We start from the raw sequence: 22,683 nt of genomic DNA on the forward strand, positions 1-22,683 counted from the left end.
GCTATAATTAGAAGGTTGAGACTTCCAGCTCCACCTTTGACTTCCAGTGAGGGGAAAGGAACTGGGGATTAAGCTCAGGCACCAATGACCATGATTTAATCAATCATGCCTGTGTAATGGAACTTCCATAAATTTCCTTAAATGCTAAGGTTTGGAGAGCTTCTAGGTTGCTAAACACATAGAAGCACTGGAACATGGTATGTCTTGAAAGGCTATGGAAGCTCTGTACACCCTCTTACCATACCTCACCTTACACATCTCTTTCCTTTGGCTGTTTCTGAATTGTACCCATTATAATAAAAAGACGTAAGTTAAATGTTTTCTTGAGTTCTATGAGTCTTTCTAATGAATTACCAAACCTGAAGTGGGGGTTGGGGGAATACTCAAATTTGTAGTTGGCTGAACAGACGTATAAGTAGCCTGGGTACCCAATACTGGTGAAGATGCAAGAAACTGTATCACTCAGACCCTGAATATAAAATGGCACAGCCCCTCTAGGAAAATGGGAATTTAAAAATAAACTGTACGTGAAACTACCATAAAACCTAGCTATTGCACTCCTGGGTATTATTCCTGACAAATTCAGGCTTATATTCACATAGGAACATGTATTTACAGCTGCTTTCGTCCCAACCAGTTAAGAACTGGAAACAAGTCTTTCAAAGAGTGAATAAACAAACTGTGGTACATCCACACCACAGAATACTGCTCAGCAAACACCCAGGTCCTTTTCATCCTCCCTCTAGGACAAGGCCAATCTAACTGGCAAAATACATTTCTAAAGATGACAGCTAAACAAGGGAGGGGACAGAAATAAAAGAAGTGAAGAAGCAAGAAGCCTGGTGAAAGCCACTTAAGGGCTCATAGACGGATGAATGGATAAACAAATGCAGTCTATCCATACATTGGAATACTATTCAGCCTTGAAAAGGAAAGAAATTCTGACATACGCTACAACGCAGATGAACCTCGAGGACATCATGCTAAGTGGAATAAGCCAGACACAAAAGGACAAATATTGTTTGGTTCCACTTATATAAGGTACCCAGTACAGTTAAATTCATAGAGACAGAAAGTAGAATGAGGGTTGCTAGGGGCGGAGAGAGGGATGATGGAGAGTGAGTATACAACAATGGGACTGTTCTTACTACCCCTGAACAGTGCACTTGAAAACAGATACAATGTTAAATTTAAATGTTATATATATTTTAAGCCAAGTTAAAAAGTTAATTACAAAAAAGGGAACACAAAGGCCTTATGTGCCTTCATGCTTTTGAGAGAGATGGTTTCTTTGCATTGAACAACATGTTTGAAATCTAGGAAATCAGTTTAAAACCACAAGTAAAGTGGAACTTAGTTTTCTGAAGATTCAAACCAAGTTCCTAACAACATCTTACTAGGAAAATCACCACACAGGATGCATCCTACACAGTCAGAAAAGATGATCTTACCAGGAAATGTTGGCCGAACTTCCAGGTTCGCTTCCCAGCAGAGCTTCATGAGGCTGATAATTTCCCTTGGGCAGTACTCAATGATGTCATCCACATCTGGCCTGTTGCCAGATTTTATGCACATTATCAACTGCTGCTCACAGATAGCATCTAAAAGCAAAGAGAAGCTGAGGCTGAGACTTTCTTTCAGGTCTTGCTCCTCTCTCAGGCAGGAAGGTGACAGAACTTGAATACTGCTCATGTTTCTCTGCCTCTGGTATGCCTGTGGTACAGTTGCCTCATTCCCTAGAGTGGAATGGTCTTAAGACAGGCAGCTGACATATTCCACTATACAGATGACAAAACAATATCTTAATGTTTGCAGATAAAACAAAATTCTCAACAAAGCTGCCTGCTGGTGGAACAAAGGGATTACGTGGGCAAGGCCAATGGCATGCTCCATGTGCAAAGGTAAATATGGGGCAGTCCTTGCCTTTAGGAGTTCGGTTTAATGAGAATAACTTAAAACACAGACTGATCACTGCTATTCAAGAAACATGTACAAGGGGTTCTGGTAGCCCAACCCTGACTAGAAAGGTCCAGGAAGGCTTTGTTGAATCCAGAAAAACCAGCAGGTAAAGAATCAGAAAGGGGGACTTAGGGAGGAGGACTCCAGACAAGAGAAGTAGGATATTAACAGACTAGAGTTACAGAGATCATGACACGTGCCAGAGATTCCTCACTCAGTGTAACTATACACTGACAAAGAAGGGAGGGTTAGGGATGAGGCCAGTAGGGAAGCAAAGGCCAGAAGATGAAGGCCTTCTATTCCACACTGAGGAATTAGAACTTTATCCTGAAGACCACGGAGAGTCTGGGAAGGATTTTTAATAGGTGAGGGAGAGGGTCACATGTGCCTTTTAGGATGACCGTTTCGGCTTCCACATGAATAGTGAACGGTAGAAGAAGCCTGGTGCAGAAACAAGGAGAGCTTGAACTAAGCAGAGGCCAGTGAGGACAGAGAGAGGTAGATGGGTTGCAGATATATCTTGAGTCATATATGTATCTTGAATTCATAGGTTTTGAGATCTGATAGAATGTAACAGAGGAGAGGCTGGGATGATTCTAAGGTTTCTTATTGGGCACCTTGACCTTGGTAAAAGTGTGGCGATGCCACTTTCCGAGCATATGAAGAGGAGTGAAGCAGGCCAAGCTGCAGGACAGTGTCGACAAGATGGGTGTGTTTGGGGGATGCTGCTTTGGAGGTTCCTTTGGTACCTGCAATGGATCTGACCATAAGACAAGTGAATATCAAGGTCAGAGCCAGAAACACAGATTTAAGAGGCATTCGTGGCTGGCGTAGTGGCACATACCTGTAATCCCAGCACTTTGGAAGGCTAAGGCAGGCAGATCACGAGGTCAGGAGTTCAAGACCAGCCTGACCAACATGGTGAAACCCTGTCTCTACTAAAAATACAAAAGATAAGCCAGGCATGGTGGTGCATACCTGTAATTCTAGCTACACAGGAGGCTAAGGCAGAAAATTGCTTGAACCTGGGAGGTGCAGGTTGCAGTAAGCTGAGATCGTGCCACTGTACTCCAGCCTGGGAGAGTTGATGATTGCCCAAGAGGAATACGTAGGAAAACATCCATTAGTTTATGTGCTTAACAAACTGAAGAGTGTCTCTGCTCTCCTACATGAGTCATGACTTACTCATCTTTATATTCCCAATGCTGACTAAAGTGCCCACAGTAGGGACTGAAAAGAATTCCTGAAAAATAATAAATAGTTTAAAGAAATAATTCTTGAATGAAGAAGTGAATGATATACAATATTTATATCTTATACTCATTCACTTACTTCATTCAATTATTATATTATCTACATAACATAATAATGATATATGATTGCTGCCCCCCCCCCCAGTGCTGCTTCCCCTTCCAATTCCCCTTTTGGAGGCTTGTGCTTAGATTCCTGCTGTAAAAGCCAATTAGCTATGACTCTCCCCCTAGCTAAATCCTGCCCTTGAATGAACCAAAGAAAAATCCCTTTCCCTTGTTCCCTTTATCACAATGAAAAGAACGTGAGGGAAACTGATTTTTTAAAATACAGACAGAAGTAAATATGTATAATATATACATAATATAATAATTCTTGAATGAAGGAGTAAGTGAATGAGTGAAAGTATGACGTGTATGCCTTATAGTGTGAAAGGCTAGGTCCTCACAAGAAGAAACAATCAAACTTTCCTGTCTAGGAAGAACCCTGGAATTTCACAGCACTTCTCAAGCTAATGACACACTATCAAGGTTCCTATTCATCCTGTGATCACTGATTCCTATATGGGAATACTTATTCATTCAACAAAAATTTACTGGGCATCTATTAGTTCTAGGTACAGTGCCTGTAGATGCTGAGGAGCCAGCAGTGGATAAATCAAACGTGGTCCTTGCTCCCACGGAACTCACAGTTGAGCAGGTAAGACTGATGTTAAAAGAACAAACAACTATAAACCACCACTGACTTCACTGAAGCCATTATTTCATGTAACAGTGTTGGTTCATATCAAAATCGTACTCTTCTAATGCCTTACTCTCATATGGCTCCTTATTTGCAAATATCACCCAAAGTACTATGGCAAAGCTGTACACATCCGACTTCTCTGTGGGCTTTGCATTGACGTCGTTCAGGTGCTCAGGTGCCATGTAGTAGAGGGTGCCGCCGTTCTTCTTGGAGGTGCTGTCCACTTCCCTCAGCTCATTGTGCTCCTCTTTAGACAGTTTGCTCCACGACTTACAGGAAGCAAGGCCGAGGTCTGCAATCTGCAAAAGAGAACGAGCCACTGTGATTGTTTGGTGAAGACCACAAGCAAATCAGATTTGACTTTAAATTTGGGGTTTATTCAATATACATAAGATATGGTAAATTTTCCAGAAATGGTTGCACTGGGCAGGTTAGAAACAGTGACTTTGCAATAGACTCACAGAAACTGTCTAGCCAGCCATTTGTAAAATCTCCCCCAAGAAATTGTTTACATGAAATTCTGGTATCACATTCCTTATGCAATAAATGGGAGGGGAAAAGCAGAAGACATTTCTGATAAGAACAGTAACAAGCAAACATATTTATCCTAATTCCCCATTGACTCTGCATATGGTTTTCAACTATTTCTGGGGGTTAGGGGAAACATGATTATTTGCTTCTCTGCACATTTATGTAGCAGACAGTGGCTAAGTACTACACCTTCTATTTCCCCAAATGGCGTCCAGAGGCCCATGAATGCGAGTGTCTAGGGATCCCAAAGACACACTGAGGATAAGGACTGCAGTGTTGCTTGTTTTGAGTCGTGGCCTGAACCTAAGGGAAGATGGGGTGGGAAGGAGGAGAAAAACACACAAAAAAGCAGAGAGAAAAATACCAAGGTCAGATACAGAACAAGAACAGAGGTGGCGGGGCAAAATTACAGAGCCATATAGTTAAGAAGAGAACAAGGGTGTCAGTTCCACTTCTGCCTCCAGGGATCCAAGCAGGCACGTGGGGATTAGCTGTGGCATGTGATTGCCAAAAATGCACAGATTCTAAGCCACGACATAAGAGGAAAGTCATGAATTTCAAGATAGGTTATGAATGAGTAATTTTTATTCCCATGGCTTTTTTTTTTAAAAGACACGGGAATAAAAATCTGCCCAAGACTAGGACAAAGTGCTAGACGCAGAACCTGCTGGTGGAGAGAGGCCCGTGTGTCAGCAGCTCCTGAGTGCCCCCCCGCACCGAGTGCTGCTTCCCCTTCCGCTTCCCCTCTCAGAGGCCAGTGCTTGGATTCTTGCTGTGAAAGCCAATTAGATATGACGCTACCCCTAGCTAAGTCCTGCCCTTAAATGAACCAAAGAAAAATCCTTTTCCCTTGTTCCCTTTACTACAATGGAAAGAAGGTGGTCAAAGTTTTTTTTTTTTTGAGATGGAGTTTAGCTCTGTCACCCAGGCTGGAGTGTAGAAGCGTGACCATGGCTCACCGCAACCTCCACCTCCCGGGTTCAAGTGAGTCTCCTGCCTCAGCCTCCCAAGTAGCTGGGATTACAGGCACCCACCACCACACCCAGCTAATTTTTGTAGTTTTGGTAGAGATGGGGTTTCACTGTGTTGGCCAGGCTGGACTTGAACTCCTGACCTCAGGTAATCTGCCCACGTCGGCCTCCCAAAGTGCTGAGATTACAAACATGAGCCAGCACGCCCAGCTGGAGACTGATTTTTCAAAATACAGACAGAAGTAAACAATTAAATAAAAATATAAAACAAAATGTCAAAGTAGAGGTTTTTGATGCCAAAATGATCAACTCACTGCTTATCTCAATCTTAAGGCCACATCTGAACTCTAAGGATTTTCTGCACACATCTTCACATTCCCCTGCATTTCCAGAGGAGGGGAGACTTGGTGACACAGATTTCCTGGGGAAAATCATGGTGCCAGTGGCCCATTCCAGGATGAAAAAGGCAACCCCTGAACGTTTCCATCTCAAGTCTAACAGAGGAGAAAAACAGAATCTAGGAAAGAGGTCTTCTTACCTACCCCATTCAATTCCACTTTTTCCCGAAAGATACGAGTTATCCTGACAGTTATCTCCGGATCCCATCACACCTGCATCTTTCCTTCCAAACACTGGCAGAGCCTTTCGGCACCATCACCACCAGTCATAAGCTGAGCTAGGTCTTCCTTTAGCTTCTACAATTTATAAGAATGAATTTACATTGGAGAATCAAAACTAAAATCACCCAACTTTCTGGAAGCCTACCAATGATGGTTTACCTTAATGTGGAAGTCATCATCAACAAGGATATTTTCAGGCTTCAGGTCCTTGTGTATCACGCCTTTTCCATGTAAGTAGCACATTCCTTCAATGATTTCCACAATGATCCTTCCTTTTACCGAAAGCGGAGTACTCATCTAAAACAGGTGATATTAAGTCTATGAAATGGAAAGGTAATCAAATAGGCCAAAGCAACTGTTTCATGAAAGGGTGGTGGGATCTGAGCCTGAGGACAGGGTTACCAGGTTTCCCTCTAGCAGATGCACCATGGCACTGCTGTCACTGGGAAACAAGATTTCATTCCAGAAGAGAGGGGGCAAAGGTATTCATGTTGTATTTTGTTCTTGTAAAAACAAAATCCCACAATCATTTGGTAATGTATAAAATACTATGAAATTAAGCTCCTTGAGAACAAAAATATGTATTATTTAGGACTGTATCCTTAGAACCTAGGATTGTACCTGGATTATTTGTTGAATGGATGAATAAATATACGAACAAGCATTTTTAATGGGATACTCATATGATGTCATACTAAGTTTACAGTAAGAACATGAACAATGCCATGGAAATGTTGTGTGTAAAAATAACATTAAGAGGAAAAAGAATACAAAGGAACATGGTGAAACCCTGTCTCTACTAAAAATACAAAACTTAGGCATGGTGGTTTCATGCCTGTAATCCCAGCTACTCCGGGGCTGAGGCAGGAGAATCACTTGAAACCGGGAAATGAGGGTGGCGGTGAGCCGAGATCGTGTCATTGCACTCCAGCCTGGGCAACAAGAGCGAGACTCTGTTTAAAAAAAATATAGCATGATCACCACCATACAGAAAGTAGCAAAAGAATGTTTTCCCTTCTTCCTTGGAACACCTTGGAACTTAGGAAAAATTTCTGAGCAAGCAAAGTTGGTCCCCTCTCTCTTCTCTTTCTGCTTCTCTCTCAGGTCCTCTTGATGTCCTGACTGAGTCCAAACACTGCACCTGAACTTTCCCTGATCCTGCAGAATGCCCAAATGATTTCTTGCTCATCTCAGAAGCTAAGCAGGGTTGGGCCTGGTTAAGTAGTTGGATGGGAGACCAAAACTTACTTCTCAATCGAAGGTTTACTTCAAACAGCTGATCTCTAGTTCTGGGGAGGAGAGCAATCTGATCAAACTACAATACCATGCGTGTAAGTCTCACCTCTTCTCCTTCCCAAAGGCATTTCTGTGAGATGTCTGTTGACTTGGCAATTGTTGGGTGGGAGAAGAAAGTGGAAAAGTGGGAGTATTTGCCATAAAGGCAGCCACCCCACCCCATGCCCTGTGCTATCTATGCTCTAGCCAAACCCAGGAATTTACAGTTGCCCAAATTTGGCAGTCTCTACATAGTATTCTCTGCCTGGAACTTTTAGTCCCTAATTCTCTGCTTCTAAACATCTACTTGTGCTTCAGATTGGAAGACTTTCCAATCTATCCCAGACTGAGTGGGTGCCTCTTCCGTAATCCCACAGCAGATGATGAGTATGTCTATCAGAACACCACTGGCTGGGAGCAGTGGCTCATGCCTGTAATCCCAGCACTTTGGGACACTGAGGCAGTCAGATCATGAGGTCAGGAGTTCAAGTCTGGCCAATATAGTGAAATCTTGTCTCTACTAAAAATACAAAAATTAGCCAGGCGTGGTGGTAGACAGCTGTTAATTCCAGCTACTCAAGAGGCTGAGGCAGGAGACTCACTTGAACTGAGGAGGTTGAGGTTGCAATGAGTCAAGGTCGCGCCGTCACACTCCAGCCTGGGTGATAGGGCAAGACTCCTCTCAAAAAAAAAAAAAAAAATACCATCATACAGCTGGGTGCAGTGGCTCATGCCTATAGACCCAGCTACTCAGGAGGCTGAGGTGAGAGGATCATTTGAGGCCAGGAGTTCAAGCGTGCAGTGCACTATGATTGTGCCACTGCACTCCAGCCTGGGCAACAGTGAAACCTCATCCTTTTAAAAAAGAAAAAAAAACATCCTCATACCATACCACTCATTTACTCATCTGCCTTCTTTTATTTGCCTGCGTCATACGAGCTATTGATTCATGAGCAACTAGCACAAGGCCTTCATCTTAACAGGTACAAAAGCTTTTAAAAATGTTTTCAAATGATTTGGTTTTGGCAAACAATATTTATTTTTGTTTTCAATCCTTATCTAGTGCTGTTGCCACTTATGTTCTACATTTGATTTAAAATGAAACTTTGTTGAATGGTATCAAAGTGCAACCACGAATATTTTATCTGCTCTTACTTATAGTGTACATGCTTTCATCAATCAATCCATATTTAATTGTCATCCCATCATGCATATACTACACATCAGACAATGTCTGCACCATGAAGACAGGGCCTGTTTTTGAACTGTAGATTTCAGAGCAGCGGACAGGTATGGTGAACAGCCAATCACATTCCTAAGACAGAGACTGAGTGATACGGAGGATTGTCCGCAGGATGGAGAGGATGAAGAGACCTTTCTCGGGGCAGCAAAAGGCAAGGAATATTTTTCTCTTTTTTTCAGAGACAAGGTCTTGCTCTGCTCACAAGCACCTTTTATTTTTTGTAGAGATGGGGTTTCACTATGTTATCCAGGCTGGTCTTGAACTCCAAGGCTCAAGTGATTCTCCTGCCTCAGCCTCCCAAAGTGCTGAGATTACAGGCGTGACCCACTGTGCCAGATCAAGGCACAGATGTTTTAAGGAGAAACTGACTTCAGGAAATTGGGCCTGTGATCCCAGCTACTTGAGAGGCTAAGGTGAGAGGAATGCTTGAGACCAGGTGTTTGAGTTCAGCCTGGGCCTTGTCTGTATAAAAAAAGGAAAAGAAAATTCAAACTACTGAGCAATTTGCAAATTTTATACTAACAAGCTACAAACAAACACCACAAAGGCAGCCATAACAGACAGCCAGGGCCCCAGTGCTGGGGATCCCCCTGTGGAGGGGCACTCTCTACCTCGGCTTTCAGCACGTGCATCAGGTTGCCCTTCTCCATGTACTCCATCACCAGGGAGTAGTTCCCTTCCTCTATGATGACGCCTAGGAGCTTCATCACCCGGCTGTGTCTCAGTCTGTTCATCATCTTCGCCTCCTCCAGGAGGGCCTCATTGTGCCTGTGGGCAGGAAAAGTGCTATGCTGAGGTTGGCAGATCCAGCGCCTTAAGAGCCTGGTGCACACCTCCAACACATCACCCCCACATGCTTGGGTCATGCTTGGGTCTGTACTGATCTCTTCCAGGCACAGTCCAGAAGCGTTAGAAGGCAGAGCAGTTTCTCGCTTCTTCACAGTTCTCCTGCCCAGTAACTGGCAATGTATGCTCAAAATATGTAAGTCAATGAATGAATGAATGAATGAACTAATGAATGAAAAGTACATGAACAGCAACCTGAAAAAAGACCTTGCTGGACAGTATGATTAAAAAAAACAAAACAGCCTCTCTCACAATCACTCTGACAAGGAGAGAAGAGGTGAAACCATGCCACTGGTTGCCTTAAAGGGAAGTCTTTCAGAACCTTTCAGCAATGAACTGCCTTTTTAGTTTCATACTTAGGGCTGGTCTTCACTGAAAATTTGAAGCAAATAAATAGGTCTGTCTTCGCTCATCCTCCCATTTCCTTTTTGTCCCCCTCACCACACTTATCTCTTGAGTCCTTCCCTATTTTTTTCTTGTTCATGTCTCTTCCATTACTTACTATCGGTGAGCCCTTCACTACCCAGCCTGAGTCCTCATCAGTGACAATAACAACCATAAGCACCACTGTCACACTGACATCTTGGCAGGCTCTGTCTCATCCTACCCACCAGTGGCTCCAGAGCAGCCAATGTCCCCACCCCACTCAGAGTTTAGCCCACCACGCTGCTCCCCACTCACTCGGTACATTTGGGCCCTGTGTACACTGTTTTCATGATCACGAGTCCCTGGTTTCTGTGAAAACACAGAGACACCTTCCCGAAGCCTCCGCTGTCCAGTTCTGCCCTCTCCAGGAAGTCACTGGATTTCATCTTAATGGCATTCAAAGATATGTCTGGTTCCATTCTGAATGCTCAGAACACCCAAAGCGGTACCTCTTTTTCTCCCCCGTCAGAGCTGTACCCTGTAAATAAAACAGAGAGGCTACTTCAGGGCAAAAAGATCATAATATATATTTGTTTTGTTTTCCTTTGGAGACAGGGTCTCACTTTGTCACCTAGGCTGAAGTGCAGTGGCGCAATCATAGCTCATTGGAGCTTCGATCTCCTGGGCTCAGGCAATCTTCCTCCCTCAGCCTCCTTGACTGGCTGGGACCATAGGTCCCAGGGATTTTTAAAAATTATTAACCATGCCCAGCTGATTTTTTAATTATTTGTAGAGATGGGGGTCTCATTACATTGCCCAGGCTGGTCTCAAACTCTCCCACCTCAGCCTTCCAAAGTTCTGAGATTACAGGTGTGAGCCATTGCACCTGGCAGGAAAGATCATTATTTTAAAAATGTTTGTAGCATTCCACCACATGCTTGGTGTGCCTTGGATTTTTGAGAATAGACTTACAGCCTCTAAGATGAGCTGTTTTTCATATTTCTAAGAATCACAGGAGAGTATAATGTTTATTCCCTCAGCCTTTTCATTTCTGGCAATATGGAGCATTAGAAAACTTTAAGACAACTGCAGCTATACAGGACATAGGTATGTTGGACAACATAATACAAACATCCATTCAAATGCATACCAGAACTCCGTGAAAAGGAAAAGAACTCTAGGGACAGAAAATAAACAGGGTGCCAGAGGCAGGCAGTAGCTTACACAGGGCATTGCCAACCTTGCCATCCAGAAGTTGAGGTTTAATGCCCAGCTGAGGTCAGGGAATGCAAGAAAAAAAGCAGGTTGGAACAAAGACTGCCCCCTTAACACAGCACTGCTTAATGTGCTACCCCTTGATGAAAGGATGAACTAGAAAAAAAGCAGCCCATAGCAAACAAACATATTTGTCTTGGACTGGGCCCAAGGTATTAAAAGAAAAAAAGGTCTGTGCAAATTTATAACCTTGGGACTGTCTTCAAATAGATTTAGACTTTGAATTGAGAGGATTGCTTAAACTATGAACTTTTATAAAGGAGTGGTCACAGGCTGATGCCATCCTGAAGTTATAGGTTAAAGCAAACAACACCCTCAAGCCAGGCCAGACAGAATTCCCACAGATACAAATTTAACATGAGCTCCCTTTCCAAAATGATAACACACAAAAGAAATATTCACCATGAGATCAATCCTGCAGCTACACCAAATAGCAATAGTAAGTGTACTGATGTGTACTTGGAAATACGTCAAAAAGTCAGATAGAATGATGTACAGATGAAGGGAAAAGGAGATGGAGAATTACATGATGAAGCAAATAGTGTAAGATGATACTCATGGTGGATGCAACCTTTGCATTTTGGTGTTTTTCATAATAAAATGTTGGAGGGCAGGGAGTTAAAAAAAGAAAATAGGGGGCCGGGAGCAGTGGCTCATACCTGTAATCCTAGCACTTTGGGAGGCCAAGGCGGGTGGATCACGAGGTCAAGAGATCAAGACCATCCTGGTCAACATGGTGAAACCCCGTCTCTACTAAAAATATAAAAAATTAGCTGGGCATGGTGGCGTGTGCCTGTAATCCCAGCTACTCAGGAGGCTGAGGCAGGAGAATTGCCTGAACCCAGGAGGCGGAGGTTGCAGTGAGCCAAGATCGCGCCATTGCACTCCAGCCTGGGTAACAAGAGTGAAACTCCGTCTCAAAAAAAAAAAAGGAAAGAAAAAAGGAATACCTTGGGAGAGGGGATCCTGGAAACCCCTAGGCTGCCCATAGTCTTGTACAGTGGCCGGCTACACGTGACTCAAGTAACCAGCCTTCTACACCTCATCTAAGACAGTGAGCCAGCTCTGTCTAGCAGAGGAGGCTTGCGCACAGACCTTCTTCCCTAGGATATAAGACATTGCCAAAAGAGAGGAAGTGCCCTCAGGAAACAAGCACATCAGCGGGACATGGACAGTGGGTGGAAGTAGGGGGCTGCTTAGATGAAGGCCTGAAGACTGCGGGGCGGGGTGAGGAACGCACTAGAGGTAAGAGACAGGAGTCATAGCTCCAAGAACACGGGAGTTCACTATGAGTGTGAACTCTAGCTCTGTGACTCACTAGCTCTGTGACTCACCAAGCTGTGACCTTGGGACACTTACTTATGCCTCAATTTCCTCATCTGCAAAACAATACTGACTGCCTCACAGAAGTGGTAAGGATGATGAGAAAATATATATATATTTGTATATGTATTATATATATAAAATATAAAAATATATTTGTATATATTTGCATGTATATATATACATATATCTGTAATGTATATATATTTGTATATGCATATATATGTACATATGTATATATTTGTGAAAACACACTTGTTGCCTCCTTTATGTCTCTGGCTATGGTTGGCCCAGCCGCCCACGTGTTTGTCCACACGAATGGTGTTTCCTTGGGCTATGAGAACGCCAACATTCTCAGCTGTGATCACTGTCAGCAGGGCCTTACCAACCAATCCTGGTGAGAATGAGGTAGGAGGAGGTGGAGACAGAAGGCATAAAAGGTAACATTGATTTTAGGCCTCCTTTTTCATTTACTGCAGACCACTAGAGCATGCAGAACTGTGAAGTCTTCCCCATCCCATAAGGGTCATCTTTCCCACCCTCTTAGGCCACATTCTTCCAACTTCTGGCCTGGCTAGAAGGTCTCAGAGAACTGTCATTTTGTGAAGGAAGCCATCCTAAGTCTTCCCATTAGACCCTTTCATAGTTAAGACAGTACTATAATGGAGAATTATTTCTCATAGAGTTCAAAGAAGTCAGGAAACTTGTCTTGTGCAGCATCTCCAGTGCCTAGCAGAACCCAACATATGCTGGCCCATCATCAAATGAATATTTTAAAAAGAGAACTATTTAATTGTCCAAAAATAAGAAATACTGTGAAATGAATTAGAGCACACTCCTAAGATAATTATATAGCCATTCAAAATTGCTTTTAAAGAAGAAATCTGTAAAAATTATATTCACATTTGTGTGTGTGTGTGTGTGTGTGTGTATACATGTAAATAGACACAGATATAGGTACAAAAAAAGACATAAAGATATCAAAATGTTAACAAGGATTGTATCTTGATGGTAGGGTGATTTTTACTTTCTTCTTTACACTTTTACTATGTTTTCCAAATTTTCCACAATAAACATGAATTAATGTAAAATTAAAATTATTTTGTTTGAAATAATTTAATACTGAGTAAAATACTTTACTCAGTATTTCTTTACTCTGAGGGATCAAATCAGAGATGCTGATAAACATTATGTGCAGGCTGGGCGCAGTGGCTCACGCCTGTAATCCCAGTGCTTTGGGAAGCTGAGGCAGGTGGATCACCTGAGGTCAGGAGTTCGAGACAAGCCTGACCAACAAGGTGAAACTCCATCTCTACTAAAAATACAAAAATTAGCCAGGCATGATGGCGCAGGCCTGTAATCCAAGCTACTTGGGAGGCTGAAACAGAAGAATTGTTTGAACCCGAGAGATGGAGGTTGCAGTGATCCGAAATCACACCGCTGTACAGCCTGGATGATGGAGCAAGACTCCGCCTCAAAAAAATTAAAAAAAAAAAGATTAAGTGCAAATCTGTTCCTGGTAGCATTACACAGAACAGCAAAAGTAGGTAACACACTTAGCATGTACAGAGGAGAGAATCGGTTATGCCCATCAACACTCTGAGATACATCTAACAGTTTCCAAAAGTGATGCTGTGTAAGAATGTTTAATAACATTTAAAAATGCTCACAGACAGTAAAGAAACAGGCAGGAGGCTGGGCGTGGTGGCTCACGCCTGTAATCCCAGCACTATGGGAGGCCGAGGCGGGTGGATCACGAGGTCAAGAGATAGAGACCATCCTGGTCGACACGGTGAAACCCCGTCTCTACTAAAAAATACAAAAAATTAGCTGGGCATGGTGGCGCGTGCCTGTAATCCCAGCTACTCAGGAGGCTGAGGCAGAATTGCCTGAACCCAGGAGGCAGAGGTTGCGGTGAGCCGAGATTGCACCATTGCACTCCAGCCTGGGTAACAAGAGCGAAACTCCGTCTCAATTAAAAAAAAAAAGAAGAAGAAACCGGCAGGAACTACAACATACCCTGAAAAATGCTCTTTTGCGTAAAAGATTTCTACTTTATGAGGAGTCCTAAAGTAGAAATCTCTGGTATCTCTCCCTCAGTCTCAGCCACGTCTCCTCAAATTTGTCAAGACCAACAAGGACCTGCAGGGGCTCCTCCGTGCAGTGAGATTGGAAGGCCTCCAGGTGGGACCACTGGATTTTGGGAACTTAGCTCCTGACCCAAATCAGTTCTCCTTATAGTCTTTGAGTTTGCTAGTTTAATCTGATCTTAATCTTATGCATCTTTTCCATGGTTTCCAGTGATTTATTTTGTTTTTACTATCTACCACACTTTTTTCCTCATAAAAGATTCAACTTTATAAGAGCTAAATATCTTAGGAAGGCCTTGTGAGTAGCTGAATGAAGGATATCCAAAAACACTGAATTTAGGTAACTTATGTGGCCATATTACATAATCATGTTATTACAAACCCATGTAATAAGAAAGACATGCTGGCCTGTTATACCAACTAATGTTAACTAATAATTAATTATGTCTATTTGAATGGAATTTATAAATGTTTTGGATCAATAAATATTAATTCAGGGACTTAGGACAGTGAATTTTTTTCTACTGAAATGAATGTGAAATCCCAAGAAATTTCACAAATTATCATCTCAGGCAGGGTAAGTCTACATATCAAAATATTCTAATTAACTTTTTCCCCATTTTTCTATGATGCCCACTCATAACGAGTATGGCACAAAATGCTGGTTGCCCACCTGCCATTGCCCCCTTTCTTCCCACTAACAGAACTCTGATTTTGCTCAGTTATCCAAGTGACCAGAGGATTTCTCCAACTTCCTTGATTACAGCCATCTGATGATTTGCCCAGATAAACAAAAGCTCTGAGCAAGGAAGACTAAGGACCAGCAAGAAAGGACCGGCAAAAGACAAGAATTGAAACAGAGTTTAAACAAGTAGCATCATGCATTAGTGCATAATGCATTAGCGCATCATTACCCCTGAAGTAAATTTTATCATGATTTCAATTTACAAATAAATAAACTAAGATTTGGAGCTAAATGATTCACCTAAAGTGGCAGATCCTGGAATGAAATCAAACTTTCACTACTTGCTCACTAATACATGCTACTTCTCTAGATATCAAATAATTTGTCTTTGGAAAAATTCTACTTGCAAAGACCTACTCTTACAGCCTTACTCATCTATATTAAATGAATATGTTACAGTCAGAAACACAGGGAAAGTACAGAATAAACTTTTAAAATACAAGAAGGCAGGGTGCAGGGGCTCACACCTGTAATCCCAGCACTTTGGGAGGCCGAGATGGGCAAATTGCTTGAGGCCAAGAGTTTGAGACCAAACTGGCCAACATGGTGAAACCCTCTCTACTAAAAATGCAAAAATTAGCCAGGCGTGGTAGGGGATGCCTGTAATCCCAGCTTCTTAGGAAGCTGGGGCAGAAGAACTGCTTGAACCCAGGAGGCGGAGGTTACATTGAGGTGAGATCGTGCCACTGCACTCCAGCCTGGGTGACAGAGCAAGACTCTGTCTCAAAAAATAAAAATACAGGAAACAGATGGTTCAGAATCAATGTTCTACAGGTTAATACAGTCAACCATCTTTGCTAGAGTGTAATATCCAACTAAAGCATGGGAAGTTAAATATTTTCTTCAAATTCCCAGATCATATGGGTGTTAACACATTATAGATTAATAAGCACCAAAAAGTAAGCTGCCCAGTTTGGAAGAGATTATTTAAGAAGTTTTCATAATACTCATTAATATTCACAATCCTGAAAGTACAACATATCTCTGGGGCTCAGAATAGTGCAGATACAGGAGAATGAGTATTAAAAGTTACTATTTTTGCTATTTTACATTAATAATGATACACTCCAAATTTAATTTTAAACAAGCCTAGCCTTCTCTTCACTTTTTATGAATAGAGGAACTGCAGTATGCCGCCTTTTTTTTTTTTTTTTTTGAGACAGAGTCTCACTCTGTCACCCAGGCTGGAGTGTAGCGGCATGGTATCAGCTCACTGCAGCTTCCACCTCCCAGGTTCAGGCAGTTTTCCTGCCTCAGCCTCCGAAGTAGCTGGGATTACAGGAACCTGACACCGTAACTGGCTAATTTTTTAATTTTTAGTAGAGACAGGGTTTTGCCATGTTGGCCAAACTGGTCTTGAACTCCTGACCTGAGGTGATCGTCCCGCCTCGGCATCCCGAAGTGCTGGGATTACAGGAGTGAGCCACCCTGCCCGGCCCAGTATTCCACATTACTAATCACAATTTCCTCTTTACTGAATGCATCTTCCTGGCAGTGATGGAATGTCACTGCACATCTCAACGTTCACCTCCTGCCTTGGCTTCTTCAAGTGTAAATCAGGGAAGAATTAACGATTGGAACAGCCTCATCCTTTGCCCAAGATAAGAAAGAGCTCTGATTAAGGAAGAGCCAAATGGTAAGCAAGAGAGAAAGAACTGAACAATCCCAGGCCTCCCCCCACCCCAACCCTGCATCCCTGTGAGGCTCTGTCAAATGCTTAGGGAAGAAGGACGCAGCCTTTCCTCTTCACAACCCAGAAGACGGTCTGCAGCACTTTACAAAAGCACATGCCAGTGACCACCAAAGAACCCTGCCAGGGTTAGCACATTCATCCTCAGTCGTCTCAAATCACGCAGAAACGCTTTCGTTTTGGGAACCTGCTGCGGCCTCCAGTGCAACAGTAAAACGCCCTTTCAACCGGTTGGTAAGGGAAGAGCCCAAATTGTTTTTTCTTAATGATTCGGCAGAAAGAGGGCACCCTCTCCACCAAAACAACAACGACGTTATCGGCTTGTGGGACGGCCTATTCCACCGTCACGCCGTAACCGCGGCCTGAGTGCAGGTGTCCGCCGCCCCCAGTCCAGCGCCCAGACCCCGGGCGCGGAAGCCGCCGGTGGACTCCGGCTGGGGAAGGACAGTTAGCGGCCCCGTGACTTCTGGGAGCGCCCGCGGCCCCGCCCACCGCCCGAGTTCCGGAACCGGCGGGGCTCCGCCCACCGCACCGGAGTCGGGCAGTCCCGCTCCTTCCAGGAAGTCTGCGACCGCTCTGAGCCTCTGCGCCGATACCGAGAGTTACTTTCATTTTCGCGGCTAAACGTCTAGAGGCCCGGGTGAGGGAAGAAGCGGCGGCGGGAGGGTTCCGTATTACTCCGTCGCCGCGGCAGCGTCGCCGGGGCGTGCTGGGGAAGGCGCCAGAGCCCGGACTAGGGGGTCACAGGGACTGAGCGCTGCGGCCTAGGGAGTGACACGCCGCCCTCCGCGGCGTTAGCCCGCTTACCGCGCCAGTCTCCTTGGCCGCGCCGTTCAACCGAGTCCCGCCGCGATCCCTCGGCCCCGCCTGGACGGCCGCGCCCCGGCGCCCTAGCTGTGGGTCCGCGGACCTCGCCGTGCTCCGGTGGCTGGTTCGCTGTCCGCCGTCCGCGTTCAGCACTCCTGGCAGGAGGGCGTGGACTGCTCGCGCTGCCTCCTCCCCCCTGCCCAGGCTCCTGCCGGGGAGGAGGACTGCGAGAGCGCCGCCCCGCCACTTGCAGGGCCTAGCGCCCAGGGTCTGAATCCCGGAGCTCTCTTGCTGGCTGGAGGATCGCGGACTTTGTTTTCAAGCGAGTTGGGCGGCCTAAGTGAAGAGGAAACCGAAACCTGCGCCCCCGAGAGGCAGCTGGGCCTGGAGGAAGTCCAGTGTGGATTGCAGCGGGGGTGCTATCCGGAGGATTCGGAGCTGTGCGCGTTAGCAGCGCTAGGACCATAGGCAAGTTAGCATTCCTCTCCCTTCTGTAAAGTGAGGCTGTCGAGAGGAAATAAGATGATTATTTTGCAGCCTTTAAATTGGTAATTGTGAAGTCTCGAGCAAAATTGGAACTGCATGCTATTCATGTTTTATTAAAAAAGCAAATAATAAAATTATATGCACAACAGGCCGGGCGCGGTGGCTCACTCCTGTAATGCCAGCACTTTGAAAAGCTGAGGCGGGCGGATCACTTGAAGTCAGGAGTTCGAGACCAACCTGGCCAACATAGTGAAACCCCATCTCTACTAAAAAATACAAAAATCAGCTGGGCGTGGTGGCGGGCATCAGTAATCCCAGCTACTGGGGAGGCTGAGGCAGGACAATCGCTTGAACCCAGGAGGAGGAGGCTGCAGTGAGCCGAGATTGCACCACTGTGCTCCAGCCTGGGTGATAAGAGCGAGACTCCGTCCCAAAAGCAAAACAAAAGCGCAGCAGGATTATATGCTGTAAAAACAAAAAAGGTATGTCAGGAGAATGAGAACACAAGCCACAGACCGGGAGAAAATATTTACAAAAGACATACCTGATAAAGGACTGTGACCCAAAATATACTCCCCCAAAAAAACCTCTTAAAATGCAACAATATGGAAATGTGTAACCTGATTAAAAGTGGGGAAAAGCTCTGAACAGACACTTCACCATATGTATATGCGTATGAAAAGATGCTCAAAATTATAGGTCATTAAGGAATTACAATGTTCTGAAAAAACTGAAATACTATTACACATTTATTAGAATGGCTAAAATCCAGAACACAACACCAAATGTCGATGAAGACCTGGAGCAAAAGGAAGTCTCACTTGTTCCTAATGGGAATGAGCCGGGTGTGGTGGCATGCTCCTGTAGTCCCAGGTACTCTGGAAGTGGAGGCAGGAGAATTGCTTGAACCCAGGAGGCGTAGGTTACAGTGAGCTGAGATTGACCCACTGCACACACACACACACAAAAAAACTCAGCTGGCCACGCCTGTAATTCCAGCACTTTGGAAGGCCAAGGCAGGCAGATCAGGAGGTCAGGAGATTGAGACCATCCTGGCCAACATGGTGAAACCCTGTCTCTACGGAAAATACAAAAATTAGCTGGGCATGGTGGCGTGCACCTGTAGTCCCAGCTACTCCAGAGGCTGAGGCAGAATTGCTTGAGCCCAGGGAAGCAGAGGTTGCAGTAAGCCAAGATCGTGCCACTCCACTCCATCCTGTGACAGAGCACAACTCTGTCTGGAAAAAAACAAAACAAAATACAACAACACTCTGTTCCATTTGTGGAGCTTGCATTCTAATAGGGAAGACAAAAAGTTAATGCTCATCACTATCCTCCGGACATCATGTGACCTTGGGACATTGGAAATGTATTGTTTTTGCTTTATTTTGTTTTCAGTGTTCTAACTCAGAAACATCTATTTGGGAGCTTTACTCATTATTCCCAGCAAAAGCCATGAGAGTAGATTGTGCATGGGAGGAAGGAACTGGTCCCTGCAGAGCTCCAGAATGCAAAGGCAAGAAGGAGCCCAAGGTGAGGAAGTAAAACCAGCGAGAACAAGTAGCTGGCACTACCTCTGAAGCCAGTGGAGGCAAAGTGTGAATGTGAGTGGGTGGGTCTCTTGGCCACAGATCTGAAACCAAAGGAACACCTGCCCCCAGGCCACAGTTCCCAATGCCCTTGGAAATGAGCCTCACCCATCCAGGTGAGGCTGGGAGACCTCCCTGACTCCTTCCCATCTCTCCCTTCTCCGCCACACTCATCCCCAAGGGCTGCCCTCCTCACACACATTTCTCTCCACTTCAGATCCTGTGCCTGGCCTCGTGCCCAGACCTCCTCCCTGACCCTCTGGTCTTTCCAGAGCTGCTCCCCACTGTCCGGACACCTCACCTGTGCTTCCCAAAACGCCAGCCAGACCACTGGAGAGCCTTGGACAATGAACACAACCCGCTGCCAGCAGCCACCCTCAGCCACAGCCACACAGCATCCTGAGAGGAAAGTGGTGTCTCCATCCTCTCGTCCTTCCTCCTAAATCTCCCAGGGCCTTAGGGTCCGCTCAAAGCCGCCTTGTTGAAATGGTTTCTTCTTCACCTGCCCCTCCCCTGATCCAGCCTCACTCAGGTCACAGCCTCCACCTTTGGCCATCCTGGACCCCTCCCAAAGTCACCTCTTGGCAAACACTGTTGGTCCCCCTTGGGGGGGCGCCACGACAATCACGGGTTAATTCCACTCATCCTCAATTCCACTGCGGCTGGGAGGCTCTGATTCCCACCCTAGGGGAGGCTTCCTAGACCCCGCCGGCGCGACCCGCCCCCGGCAACACAACACTTCCGAAGGTGATTCCTCCTCTACTTGCTGGCGGTCCCCGCAGACAGCAGGCTCTGCAGGTTACGGGCTGCGGCTGGCTGCCCGGATTCTCAGGCCCTGGAGGAGTGCTCCGGGGAAGGAAAGACCCATCCGTATCTCTGAATTACGGATGAGTCCTCGGATTTGGAACTGGAGAATGGTGACTTTAAAAGATAAGCAGGATAGACGTTGTCATCCTGCGGACCCCCGAGCAGAGAGGAGCAGTGGGAAAATAGGGCCGGCAGGTGGGGAGGGGACTGCAGGGGACGCCTTCGGCCTGGGAAGGGCAGCCAGGAGGCGTCGGGGAGAGCAGCGTCCGCACTGGCTGGGGGCCGCCGAGGCAGAGACCGGCTGCGCGCTGCAAGGGACCCCCTAGAGACCGTTGCTGGCCCCACCGAAACGGCACTGCCTCCCCGGGGCTCTTGGCTGAACGGCCTCTCCTTTCCTCGAATCCCACCTCTCGGTGGCAGCCGGGGAACCTGAAGCTCACCACTCCCGTCCCCAGCCCGGCCCTGCGCGGGGACGCCCTCACCTGCCACCTCTTCCAACGCTGCCGCCGTCTCTGTGCCGCGCTCCGATCCTGGACGCGGATCCCTGAGGCGCAGGACCGGGTCCTACTACTGCGCTCGCTGCGGATTCTCACTCCGGCCTTTGCCGGCACCGCCTTTTTATACTCACGCCACTTTCCTCCCGGAACCAGCGGGGGCGGCGCGCGAGGTGGCCGGGGGCAGGGCTAGGGGCAGGGCTAGGGTTCCCCAACTTGCCCCGCCCAGGGCGATGTCCGCGACTGCCTCCGCCAGCCCGAGGCCAGTCTCGTGCCCGTGGCGCTCGCCGGGCCTCGCCCACCTCCAGCGTCATGGTCGCTTCAGACCGGGTTCCGAAACTGACAGCCTAGAGAAGTAGACTGGTAGCCTGCACTGTGCAGGACCTCAGCGCCAAAAAACAAGGGGTCTGCGGGAAAGGAGACAGAGCCTGGAATCCTGGGCTTCATTACTTTCAGAAAGTAGTCGGGTGACAGCCAAGCTGGATGTTCAATGGGAAAGCCCCATGGGTCCACTCCTCTTGTCTTAGGAATGTGAGGGATTCAGTTAACCAAAGCATTTGTTCCAGGTTCCGCCACTAATTAGTACTAGTCCTGGGTACTAGTACTAGTAGTACTTCTAGGCACTAGTACTAACTGGTACCACTCCAGATAGAGAAGCAGGCGTCCTCACCCCTAGTACTCGAGCCCTTCTCCAGCCACAGTTGCTTAGACTGCGGTTGGTTTAAGCAGCCTCACCATTCCCGCAAAGTGATGGGAAGAGACACTGAGTGAGACGGGCTCAGGACACTCCTGTATCCTCTATCAGGGGTCCAGAGGCAGAGACTTGAGGGAGTTGATGCAGCAGTTTTGTGATGTCATCAACTATCCCCCCCACCGCCTCCATCCTAGGCTGGACGCAATTTGAAGCATTTTGTGTTGACACGGTGATTTTCAGAGGAAGAGAACAGACCAAATGGCTCCCAGGGAGAGGCTCGCAGAAGCCATGCCCTCCCATTTCAAATTGACAAAAAGTAAAGCTTTCTCCTGAGGGCCTGAATTAGCGAGAGGCAAGCCAGGTGCCTAAGGCACAAAATTTCAGGAGGGCTGCACACGTAGGGGCCAACCCTGCATTTGCGCGGCCCTGAGAATCAGAACCTCCTCCAATTTTACACCCGAGGTGCCTAGCTTGTTTTTTAAAATGACACCCTTATTAAGGTCGGGCATGGTGGCTTATGCCTGTAATCCCAGCATTTTTGGAGGCCAAGGCAGGCAGATCATGTGCCAAGAATTAGAGACCAGCCTGGCCAACATGGTGAAACCTCGTGTCTACTAAAAATACAAAAATTAGTCGGGCGTGGTGGTGCACACCTGTAATCACAGCTACTCAAGAGGCTGAGGCAGGAGAATAGCTTGAACTTGGAGGTGAAGGTTGCAGTGAGCCGAGATTGCACCATTGCACTCCAACCTGGGTGACAGGGTGAGACTCCATCTCAAAAAAATAAAAATAAATAAAAATATATAAATAAAATAACACATTTATTAAAATACATTCACATACCATAATATTCCTCCGCATGCAATTCAGTGGTTCT

General features: G+C 45.9%; 1 protein-coding gene across 6 annotated transcripts in view; it reads right to left on the minus strand.

The window, feature by feature from the left end:
* RIPK1 (receptor interacting serine/threonine kinase 1) overlaps positions 1 to 21,211 on the minus strand; it is a 43,541-nt gene extending 22,330 nt beyond the window's left edge. For 2 of the 6 annotated variants that reach the window (XM_078368442.1, XM_078368441.1), the window contains exons 1-6: positions 17,737 to 17,911; positions 10,122 to 10,344; positions 9,206 to 9,362; positions 6,236 to 6,373; positions 4,025 to 4,253; positions 1,452 to 1,601 (exon numbers count right to left, since the gene is read on the minus strand). In XM_078368442.1, coding sequence (XP_078224568.1) covers positions 1,452 to 1,601; positions 4,025 to 4,253; positions 6,236 to 6,373; positions 9,206 to 9,362; positions 10,122 to 10,285 — 838 coding nt within the window. In that variant the 5' untranslated portion in view covers positions 10,286 to 10,344; positions 17,737 to 17,911. Of the gene's footprint in view, positions 1 to 1,451; positions 1,602 to 4,024; positions 4,254 to 6,235; positions 6,374 to 9,205; positions 9,363 to 10,121; positions 10,345 to 17,736; positions 17,912 to 21,100 lie in introns of those variants that run through there. The other 4 variants (XM_078368443.1, XM_054253750.2, XM_054253749.2 and 1 more) reach the window with 3 other exon arrangements.
* Between the last annotated feature and the right edge of the window lie 1,472 nt (positions 21,212 to 22,683).

Source organism: Callithrix jacchus, chromosome 4 (assembly GCF_049354715.1).
Source record: "Callithrix jacchus isolate 240 chromosome 4, calJac240_pri, whole genome shotgun sequence".
Taxonomy (NCBI): domain Eukaryota; kingdom Metazoa; phylum Chordata; class Mammalia; order Primates; family Cebidae; genus Callithrix; species Callithrix jacchus.